The sequence below is a fragment of the Corvus brachyrhynchos genome, unplaced genomic scaffold, assembly GCF_000691975.1.
Source record: "Corvus brachyrhynchos isolate BGI_N302 unplaced genomic scaffold, ASM69197v1 scaffold130, whole genome shotgun sequence".
In the NCBI taxonomy this organism is placed as follows: Eukaryota; Metazoa; Chordata; class Aves; order Passeriformes; family Corvidae; genus Corvus; species Corvus brachyrhynchos.
In genome coordinates, this window is record NW_008236193.1 from 1,473,182 (window position 1) to 1,484,678 (window position 11,497).

Genomic DNA, 11,497 nt, shown 5'->3' on the forward strand with positions numbered 1-11,497 from the left:
GAATGCCTGCGCTGGTCTGGCAGCCAGGTCATTAACATGATGCTACACTTAAGCTAATAAGTCTTGGCTGACCTAAATGGCTTGGCCCAGAGCCACTGCAGGGATGTTTGTACCTGTGGCGTGGTTCACCCACAAATCTGTATAATCCACCTGCAGACAATGGACCATGTCTGCTGTAATTGAGCACTCTAAGGCCTTTGTAGCCAGTTGTTTCCAAGATGTGTAAGCTGTTTCTCTCTGTTTGTCTCCACCCTTATCTGCTATATTCACACATGTAAATTTACATGAATATTTGTGTACCTATATATTAATGTTTAACTTGGGAATGGAGTCTGTAAGTGAAGCAGCAGAGTAACTCTTTGAAGATGTATGCACAGTTAACATTTTCTGGGTAAACCTGCTTAGCCATTTTACCTGTGAGACAAGGAGTAACCTCTTTAGCTGGATGCCCTGCTTCTTCTCAAACAGTTCTGCTTCGAAAGCAGAAACCAAGTATAAACCTGGCCCTGAGGGGTTACGTACAGTGGTGTTCTGTGGCTCGGGGTGGGGAGCCCTGCAGTGCTGCTCTGCTGCAGGCGCTGCAGTTGCAGCAATTCCTGCTCTCCTTGGAGCAGCTCAGCAAGCACAACAGCAGAGACTTTTGTAATGCTGAGGATTCAGATAAAACCACCATGCTCATAAAAACCAAAAAACAAGCAACACCAGGAAAGACAAGATTCAACAAAGTAAATACAGTGGATGGGGCTACTGGGCTGCAGAGTCCACTTGCTTCAAGACCTTCTGGCGTTGTCACCTCAAAAGAGTTCTGTGGATTGCACTTTGCTTGTCTCCTCTTGGTGCACTATGGGCTTGAGAAGCGCTGAAGCCTTGCCCTCCCTATCCCCATGGCATAGCTGTGATACTTCTCTGGTTTTGATTTCATCCTTACATGTACCTTCTACAACAACTTAAAGCTGTTCTTTCAGTGTTTACTATTTTGTTGGCTGTTGTGAAGTCCTTATGTTGACCTGTCCAGTGTTTCCCACTGTTGTTTTTTATCTCTGTTCTTGCAGAACTCTGTGTTGGGGATGGCTTCTCTGTTCGACCTGTATTCAGAGCTGAAGGGCTTGGTTCTGCACATTACAAAGCTACAGTGCAGGATAGATGCTGTGTGAAGTGTAAAGAACTTCTGAGAAAGAAATGGGCCCACTTACACTTTTCTGTGGGTGCTCAAAGGGCCTTTTAGACACACCGTTGTCTTCAGCTTTCCAGCAGCCTCGACTTGAGAACTTGACCTGTATAAATTGCGAAAGATATATGTGTTGCTTCATGTCGTACCCTGTTCCATATTTTTGCAATGTGTAAAGACAGCTGCAAAGATGAAGAAATATTCCATGAGGGTAACCTGACTATCTATATTTTGCCCATGAGATTAGATTAGATAATGGCTGTTTGCTTCCTTAGCACTTGGAATCTATATATTCCCCCTAGGCAAATCGGACAATCTGTTTTGTATTCTCCCACAGACTCCCCAGCGGAGTTCAGCTGCTGTTCTCTACCAAGTGTGGTTTTGTATTGTTGCCAGGTATATACAGTTCTGGAGGGAGAATGTGGGATTGTGTAGCTGCAAAGCTGGCTGTGGTGGCAGCTTTCCCCAGCATGCCTTCTGTCTGCACAGTGGGAAAACCCACTGAAGAGATGTTTTTGGAAGAGCTGAGGCAGGGAGGAAGTGTAATGTCTCCCTGGAGTTCTCCTAGGTATTCCTAATGCTTTTCCCGACTAGAGCTGAGATTTTTAACAGCTAAGAAAGTTTACCAACAATTTTGAGGTTGGTAGGTTCAATGCCTGTGGAGTTCTTTGTAATTCAGGCACCTCCTTAGGTTATCTGGCCCTTCTAAGCTGGTGTCCAGTACTGTCTGAAGTGCACAAGCTGTTTTGGTGTGGTGTCACCATGCTTCATGGTGACAGGATGTTGAATTCATCGTAGGCTAAACGCATATACAGTTTGCTTCTACACAGTCACATTCTGCTCTAAGAGTGTAGACTTTTATGGAGAAACCTGGGTTCACACAGTCCATAGGAAGTTTGGGGACATCCTGAAAAAATGGTTCACCAAGGCTTGGGGGTTTGGCAGAGCCACCCTGTCCCATGGGCTGTGTCACCCAAATGGAGCTGGTGAGCAGCATGTTTACTGAGTAGTCTGAAAAGCTTTTTCTGGCAGGTATGTACGTGTGCTTCAGCTAGCTCTGTCACCAGTGAGCCGTCACTAACCTCTGTGGTCTTGGCTTCCTGTGTTTTTGCTGGAGCACCAAAGGCGAAGGAAGGGAACTGGTGCTAAAGAATCCTACAGCCCTGCCAGAGGAACAGGGGACAGGTGGTTGGTAGCAGATGTTCCCACCTCCAAACAGCCTTGGTGGGGACAGGTAGGTTATATTCCAGGCCCCAGAGAACTGTAGAGACTCGAGATTTGGCAGGCAATTAAAAAACTGTTGCATCCTCCTTGTCAGGCTTTTAAAACAGGATTTGAAGAGTCTCTAAACCCTGTTTATCTCCATTTTGTGTGCCAGTGATTTTTTTTGTCCAGGCATTGTCTGGAAGGAGAGCTAGAAGAAGGCATGGAGAGCAGCCTGGAAGTGGGATCAAAACCGCAGTTTCTAGAGGCCCAGAAGCTACACCAGAAAGAAAATACTATTGATACTGTCAAACTGAACTCTGGTAAAAGACCTGGGTGTTCTTTTCAGTGCTAGTGAAGCCATACTTCCACTTCTTTTGGTTGCAGGCCTTCAGTATATCCAGCTCTTAATTTTTAGGAGGTATTTTTATGTTGTGGGTTTTAGTACAAAAAGCTGAAAATCAGGCAGTGCACAGTGGAGGAGAAGAATGCATTTTTCATAACATGGTTTTCCTTTTTCCTTGGGGAAAAAGGGAAATGTTTTCCTGCTTTCTAGATATGATATATAATTTCTATCTATTGCTATCAATTACACATATATTTTTAATCAGTTTTGTCCTCAAACCGAATTGGCTGTCCATGTGCCAGGCGAAATGAGTCAAATTTGAAGACTAGCATCCACTCCCCGTTGTAGATCAAAGGACACATTGAGGTGAATAGTAAAGTCCAAATCAAGAAAAGATGTTTACAATTCCTTCCAGTGCCTGAAGTGAGCCTACAAGAAAGATGGAGAGAGAATTTTTACAAGGGCTTAGTGTGACAGGACATGGAGGAATGGCTTCAAACTGAAAGACAGTAGATTTAGATTAGATGTTAGGAAGAAATTCTTCCCCATGAGGGTGGGGAGGCCCTGGCACAGGTTTCCCAGAGCAGCTGTAGCTGCCGCATCCCTGGAACTGTCCAAGGCCAGGTTGGACGGGGCTTGGAGCAACCTGGGATAGTGAAGGTGTCCCTGCCCATGGCAGGAGGTGGAACAAGATTCAAGGTCCTGTCTAACTCAACCCATTCTATGGCTCCATGGCTGTGATTTAGAAAATATCCCTCAGACTCCAAAATTCTAGAATGAGTTTAACAGAGAACTTGCATCTGAATTAAAGATACCTTCAAAATAAAATGACTGATTCATTTTTGACTTGATAGGCAGCTCTTGCAGAAAATGGGCCAGGTCTTGGGACTTTGCTTGAAGAGAAGCTTTATAATACTTGGGCCAGACACTTAAATTGTATGCTTTTTCCCTTGGTTTCCTAAGGTGGCATTTCCTGTGTACTGTTCTGATTATCTCAATGGGCATTTCTTTCCCATTTCCTTCTTCTGTGCCTGCACAAAGTCTGTTTGACTTCAGAGCTTGTGTTTGGGAAGTTGGTTGTTACCAGCTAAGAATGAGCAACCTATATTGGAGGGTGGTGCAGTTCATATTTGTGTATGAGGTAGAGTTATCTAGAAACAGTATTTGTGTGTTGAATGCTTCATAACAACATTCTGCTGTCCTTTTTGTTTCTAAATTCGCTGATCGTGTATGTAGATTCCACATTCAAGCACAGTCTCTAAAATTACAGTAAGAATCCAGCACAAAATCTACGTAGAACAAAAATTCTTACCTGGAAGTATCTTCCTTAATAATTCAAAGCAAAGGGCTGATTTTTTTTTTTTTTTTCTTTTAGAAGGTGAAGTCTCAGAATAATAAATATAATGCATATATACACACACGCAGAGATGATGGAACTAAAATCTGTAAATAGAAACAAATAAATACAAAAGATCAAAAACTGAAAAATAAGGATATATACATAAAAACGTAGAGCAGACTTGCCACATCCCCATAATACCAAGCTGTAGAGAGGAATCTGTGAACCTGGGAAGTTTGGCACTAATGTTCTGTTGAAGTCTGAGGCACTTTTCTCCATTTTACCCCTGTTTTGGTTCGGTGCCAGGAGTCAGCATTCACCAAGCACACGATAAGAATCTGTGAGCAGGTTATCAGTTCCTTGGGCAGTGCTGCATCCCACAGCTGTTCTGCTTCAACAGCCAGATGCAACCTCAGCAAGGGTGTAATCCTTCCTTGGCTTCACCGGCTTGTGCTGACAGGTTTTCTTGTGTGCAGGGCTCACTTTATTCTGGTCTCTCCTCCTTCCAGGATGGCTCGCTCTCTGTATGAGTGGCTGTGGCAGCATGAGTTCTGGCTGCCCCCAGGAATCACTTGGGAGGACATGCAAGAATCTGAAGACACTCATTACCCTCAGCCTCGTGATCTCCTGCTCAGTATCCCTTTTGCTGTAATCTTGGTAGTCATTCGATATGCCTTTGAAAGGTAAGTTATTTAATACTGTTTGGGGTTTCTTAGGTACAGTGGGAGCAGTTTGGGTCCAAAAGCTGCCTTTATTGTCCGTGCCAGTGCATGACTGAAGAGGTCCACAGAGACTCCATGTCACAAAGTCTGCTGAGATAGATACATTTTTCAGCTCCTTTTCAGCCCTGTGTACTGGCTAAAGAAGTGTGTTGAACGTAGAGCACAAACCCTACCCCTATGGTCTAATTGCAAGCATTGTGATTTCCTACACATAAAACAGGTCAGTCTAGACGAGGTTTATGTGTGTGTTTTTGAAGGCAGATCTGCTGGTCCGTGTGTGTTGCGTATTACTTGCTGTTTCTGGGTCAAGTGTGGCAGAAATCATGTTTAGGCTCCATCATACAGTTAAGTCTCCTTTATCTGGGGTGATGGGGGTCTGGAGTATTCCATCTGACAGATAAGCCTGAATAAGATGCATCAGATTGGGCTGAGCCCTGTGCCCTCAGCATCAGCCCTGCCTAGCACAGGGGTGTGTGTGGTACTGACCACCACTCAGGCTGGGCAGTGCCACTGCCCTCCACTGCCGTGGAGAGACATTTGTAGCTGCTTCCTCTGACTTGAAGTTGCTACACATCCTTCAGTGCTGGGCTGCCAGGATTTCTGCTCCTCTCATTCTGCTACCAGACCTGCTTTTGCATTCTGCTGTTTTTGCAAACTCCATTATACTATCCTCCAGTGCTGGCACAAGAAGTTTCTCTGACTCCAGGATCTTTCTGGCCAGAACCATTTGAGTGTTTTACACATTACACTTCAGGGCAGAAAATTTGGGGATTATGACAAAGGTATAGCAAGAAATCCTGCAGGGATCATTGACTCTGAGTTTCATTAAAGTCCTGAACTTGGTGCCATTGCTTTATGCAGTTTGGTTAGTAGTTAATGTGGTCGGTGACACAACATGATTTGCTGGTGGAAAACTGAGATTTACTACAGCATTAACCATTGTCAAGACTGCAGAGTAAGTCCCCTTTCATGATTTTGAATACACTTTAAATTTCAGTATATTCAAAACCAGTATTCTTAGTAGCTCTCTGAAGAGGTAATCTTTCGAAATCTACAATGGTTTTAAGTTTAGAAAGAGGGAAAAGATGACAATTTAAAAAATGTTTTATCATTCTTTTTTGAAAAGTGGCTGCACAACAAAATGGAAATGGACTTTCCTGTAGACTAGAAAGATGTTTCTTCTGCAGATTCTCTGTGACATAAGGGTAGCTTGGAAAAGCTTATAGAAGTTGAAATAATTCAGAGCTCTCCTGTAAAAATGTTTTTATGTAAAAATACTGACTGTAATTTGTGGTATTTTATTAAAACTAAATCTGTGAATAATTACTGAAATAATCATTTTAGGATGATACGAAGTTGGAATTCAAATCTGTTCTTTGTAAACAACATGTTTAGTGTGCATTCCATAAATTCCATAGTTTTTATCCTGCTCTTTCCTGGGGGGGGACACAGGCATCTTGGTTACCTCTACTCATGTGGAAACCAAGGTACTCTAGGTAGCCATTAAAACACGACTCACATTTCTTCCCTGCTGATGTGCAAGACCTGGCTGGATTCCGTACTCCTTCAGGTAGGCACTGCTGGTCAGTGACATGGGTGCGCTTCTGGTGTGGAGCTGGAAATCGGGCCCATGTCCCACATTGACTGGCACTTGGCCAGTTTATGGCTCCCCAGTGCAAGACATGGCCAGGAAGAAGGAGGAGGCAAACACCTCCCATGACAGGACACGAGGCAGTGGGCACAAACAGAAACACATGATGCTCCATCTGCACATACAAAAACTCTCTTCTTTACTGGGAGGGCGGTCGAACACTGGAACAGTTTCCCCAGAGGGGGAAGGAATCTGTGTCTGCAGAGATACACGACACCCAGCTGGACGTAGCCCACTCAGCTTGCTGGAGCTGGCCCTGCTTGAGCAGCCGAGTTGGGCTGGGTGATCTCCAGAGGCCCTTTCAGCATTGATTCTGTGCTTCTGTGACTCTCTCCCTTTATTTGCCTTCCTCCTGCCACACTACTCCCAGTCAATCTCAGTATCTTTTTCATCTGCTCTTAGATGCCAATGGCCAAATAAAAAGATTTTTTCTTTCCCATGCAAGTGCTGCCTCAGCTGGGAGTGTTTCTGCAGGCCTGGTCCTACTCATTAATTTTAAAGCTGTTTTGATTCACAAACTTCATTAAATAAAAGCTGCATGTCACACCCTTGAAAAAGATAACATCACAAGCCCATTTTACAGGTCCAGGAAACCTATAATCATAGCACTATTTTACCTATGCAAATTACAAGCCAGTGTTCTGAGCTGTATTCTTGTTTGTCCTAACTCTGCAGTCATTTATTTCAGCATGACTTTTTCTCCTTCTGAATCATTACCGTTTCACATCCAGTTCATACTGGAGAAGAAAGCTTCCCCTGGAAAGGTGAGATGTGAATCCAGCCCTCAGTTTCTCCATTGCCTTATCTAAAGTGGCACTGGTCCTGTTTAAAAGAATTTACACCAAATTTGAGAATTGCAGAAGGAAATGATGTGTGTGTTATTCCTCATTTTCTGTGTAGATAACCCTGACTGTATATCTTTGTACACCTGCTCTGCAGATCAAAATGAGTGGCTGTAACTAGTAGACAAGTTTGGGTTTGGTGGCTGTAGCTTGGCCTCTGGCAATTTATTCTACCCTCAACCACCACCAGCTATTTATTACTTGCAACTGTGCCTTGGGTGCCAAGTGTTCCTCTCTCTAGTTAGTTCCTGGTGGTGCCTGCTTTGGGATTTCAGAAATGTTATAATGTGTCCATGTGATTTAACTGTCAGGACTTCAGGTAAATAATAAGAGGCAGGGGAAGTCCAGAGGCTTTTCTGCAATGTCTGCATCAGCCAACTGTGCTTTTTTTGGGCATTAAACTTGTGAAAGAACCTGCTTCCTCAAGGGTTGATTTTCCTCTCCTTTGCACTGGCTGGCTGAACTGGAGAAAACTGAGACAGCAACATCCTTCTGTGCTGGGGATTAGGTGGTGGCTGTTGGAAGAGGACCTGCGGTGTCTGGGTGTGGCCTGGGAGAACTGAGGAGGTTGTGGGTACAGCCCCGGGGGAGAAGAAACAGCTCATATGTCGTGAAGCAACTCCCCTGTGAGCTGGTTTGTGCTGAGGAAAGTGGGGAAAAGTGGGTTCAGTGGTGGAGAGTAGAAAGCCCATTACTGCTGCAGTGCTGGGCTATGCCACAGTACTGAGGCAGGAACTGGGGGAAGCAGTTAATGATGTCCTGAGAAAAGAGAGGACCTGGAACTTGGGAACCTCCCATGTTCCTTTAATGTTTCCAGAGTGCACTTGAGAGTAGGAGATACGTCCTGCACCTCTAACTTGGATCTTAAGCACCTGCGTACCTTAGCAGAACTTTTCCCTGGACCTACTCCTGCAAGGATGTTGGCTTCTCTTCTAGCTATGTAATGTTTAAGACCGTTTCTGTGAAAATCAAATTCATGGAGTGCTATGATTCTGAAGGAATATTGCGAAGTGTTTCTTGCCTGCATGGTTAGGAAAATGTGGCAACTAAAGTGCTTTGAGGGATAGTGAAGCCACTGAAAAACAGAATTTACATACAATTTTTGATTTGTCTGATTTTGGTCCAGGGATTTTTGGATGTAGGGCAATTGAAAGGAAAAGTCAGTGAATTTGAATCCACATAGCTCCCAGATTTCACTAGAAGAGGATTTTAGTCAGAAATACTAGGTCTCTTTGTGGGAGGGTGGTGACAGTATGTGAGCTGTATATTGTACATTGAAAGAAATGGATGCTCTTGATCTGCCAGGAACAGATACTTGAACTCAAAACCAGAAGAAAGAAAGGATACCAATTCTGAGTATTTTATTTAGAAATGTACATTTCTAAAGTTTATTTTGCACAGAGACTTTTGTTGTTGATCCATAATCAGGAAGGATCTGGAAATGGTTTCCTGTTAAGGTCTTACAGGCAGGGCTTGGTGCAAAGATGAGGGACATGTTGCAGCATTTGATTGAAAATGGACATGACTCAGTTTGGACAGCAGCACTGTAGTGACTCGAGACCTTGTAGCAAACAGAACAGTCACTTTCAGTGGTGAGGAACATTCTTCTGCAAGCAGGAGAAGGCAGAGACTACTGCAGGAGCACAGCAATAGCCCTCTGCCAAAGGAAAGCAGGAAGCTAAAAGAGACTGTGCAGTTCAAAAATAGCAGTTCTGCTTGCTGCTGTCACTGGTTCTGCATTTCTTAGTACTTGAAGGTATTTGCAAAGTGGCACCCTTATAAATAATAAAAAAAATCCCCCCACAAAGTTATTTCTTGTATCTCGCACTAACTCTGAAAGCCTCTGCAGAAGGAGTGTAGCCCACTTTTGAAAGGTGGGGGAATAGCAGCTTAAGCCCCTTCATGAGAAATCCATTTAGTTTCAACTTCAGCAGGTTTTGCACAAGACAGATTGTTCTGTGATTACTGAAAAAAATGCCTTGGTGAGACCTCTGCCATGTAAACCATGGAGCGAGAGGTGCTCACTGATGGAGAAGTAGACTGGTGATGAGAATCATCTCCCTGACTGTGTCTGACTTGGAGGGGGGTATTGCTTAGTCCTCAGATTTATCCTTTTGTCTTTCAGAGAGCTGATAAAGTGCCATGATGAGACTGTCCCTGCTACTGAGATGACATATCTGTGATGTTGAAATCAGTATGAGCATCATCCTCTTAGGGTTATGCTTGGAACAGGACTTAACTGAGAACTGAGTCAGAGCATACAGCCAACATGTGCAAACATCCCTTAGGAAGAATTTCAGGCCTTGATTTCCCAATGATGTTCATAAAAGTAGGATGGGTTCCATAAATCATGGGTAAATGCAAAATCTCAACAACTAAGTAACTGTAACTGGTTACACCCTGTCTTCATCCACTGCGACTGGCTTGTTTGTTACAGCGAGATTTTATGCCATGACCATAAGAAATCGCAGGAAATATAGAGAAATCAGGGACTAAACAAAATTAAGAAATTTATCAGGATACTTTAAGTAGTTTTTCAGTAAAATAAATCTGTTGGCAAGCTGTGTTGACACTCTTTTCTTTAATGTGTCTGGAAAATTTCAGAATATGGCCTGATAAGAAGTTGCAATGAGGTTGTTTTCAGCAATAGAATTTATTACATCTCCCTCTTCAGAGGTTCTTGTATTGATGCCTGGTCTTTGAAAGAGGAAGATCAGGCCTACTTCAAGGAACTGTTTAATATAAGAACCAAGACCTGGTGCAGAGCTTAAGGTAGATGTTTTCCCAACTTCAGTGGAGTTATGGATATTATTGAGATACTGTGTTATTGTTCTTAGCACAGGACTTGCTGGTCCATTAGCACTCTTACTAAACCAATCACTTCATCTTAAAAAATTCATTAAATGCAATTAAAACATTTCTTGAGAGCAGTCATAGCCAAAACCTGGAATTCCCAGTGATGGCTGTATTCCTTTGCCATCTAACAGCAGTGCCAGGGTGCTGCTAAATTTCCCTGTGACTAGTCAATGCTTACCTGTGTTTTTGTGACAACTATGTGTCTTGTTGCCAGCAAGCATACTTAGCCCTGGCCCTTCTCTTATGGTAGAAACATATCATTTTTGTTGGTCTTGGTACATCTTTGAATGTTCCTATAGCCAATGATGCCAAAGGAATTTCCTAGAGATGGTGACAAAGAACAATTGATACACAGGCACGTGGGTTGGCTGTGCAAAAGAAAAGTGGAAATGAGCTGTTATACGAGTGAGCAAAATGTGTACCCGTTCTGTGGTTTAACAGAAGTTACAGCATTCCTTAGGTAGGGGGTCTTTTTATAAAATTGCTTTTAAGACTTGTTAATTAAATTAAGAAATGAGTTCTTGAAAACTTCTAAAAGACCCTTCTGAAGGATGATGGACCTGAAATCGTCCCTAAAGACATGCATATGGAGTATAAGCTCTATGACTAGCAGAGACCACAGGTAACCACACCAGATAATCACAGCCATAAATATATCCCATTTATATCCCTATTTTGAAGTAGAACAGCTTTAAACACCTATGTTGTGAAATAGCTTTTGCAGCTTTTTTAAGCGAAGTGGAAAAAAAAAATAATTGTTCTGTATCCAAATCATTAGGGAGAAGTGATCAGAGGACCTGCCTGGACAGCAGCAGTGACCAGGCAGAGCAGGTGTGGGGCTCAGCACTCGCTGCCTCTGTCAGCTCAAACCATCTTCAGCACCAGTTTGCAGTCAGTAACACAGAGACACTTATCCAGTGGCAGTGTGTAAAAGGGAGCAATTAATAAAAACAGCTAATTCTAGAGAAATTCAAGTAAAATTCAGTTGATTTGGGTCTCTCTTTTTTTTTTAATATTGTTTGACAAGTTTCCTGTTTGTGCCATATTTATGCAGGCTCTCACTTCACGCCTTCGATGAGGATGTTTCCTGCTGCTGAGGTAGAGAGGAGTGTCAGTAGTGGAGGAGTTGAATTGTTGAGCACGGGAATTCTCTGAACAGTTTTCCTTGGATAACTTTCTTCTATTTATGCAGATTTCTTTTGCTTTATTTCACTGTGAAAGACTGAAGATGCACAGCTGGTGCAAACATCCATTCCTTGTGACAAGGTTTCTAGTTGTCATGTCCTTTTTTTGCAACTGTGTTTGATTTATATTTGGAAACATGGAGGTAAGTTACTCCAGGAAAGACCAAGTGGCTTTCTGTTTCAGCA

General features: G+C 43.1%; 1 protein-coding gene across 7 annotated transcripts in view; it reads left to right on the forward strand.

The window, feature by feature from the left end:
- The window catches only part of LOC103620637 (ceramide synthase 4), a 44,690-nt gene that overhangs the window by 15,253 nt on the left and 17,940 nt on the right, over positions 1–11,497 (forward strand). For all 7 annotated transcript variants that reach the window (XM_017739614.1, XM_008639299.2, XM_017739625.1 and 4 more), the window contains one exon: positions 4,566–4,739. In XM_017739614.1, the coding sequence (XP_017595103.1) occupies positions 4,566–4,739 (174 nt within the window). The remainder of the gene's footprint in view (positions 1–4,565; positions 4,740–11,497) is intronic.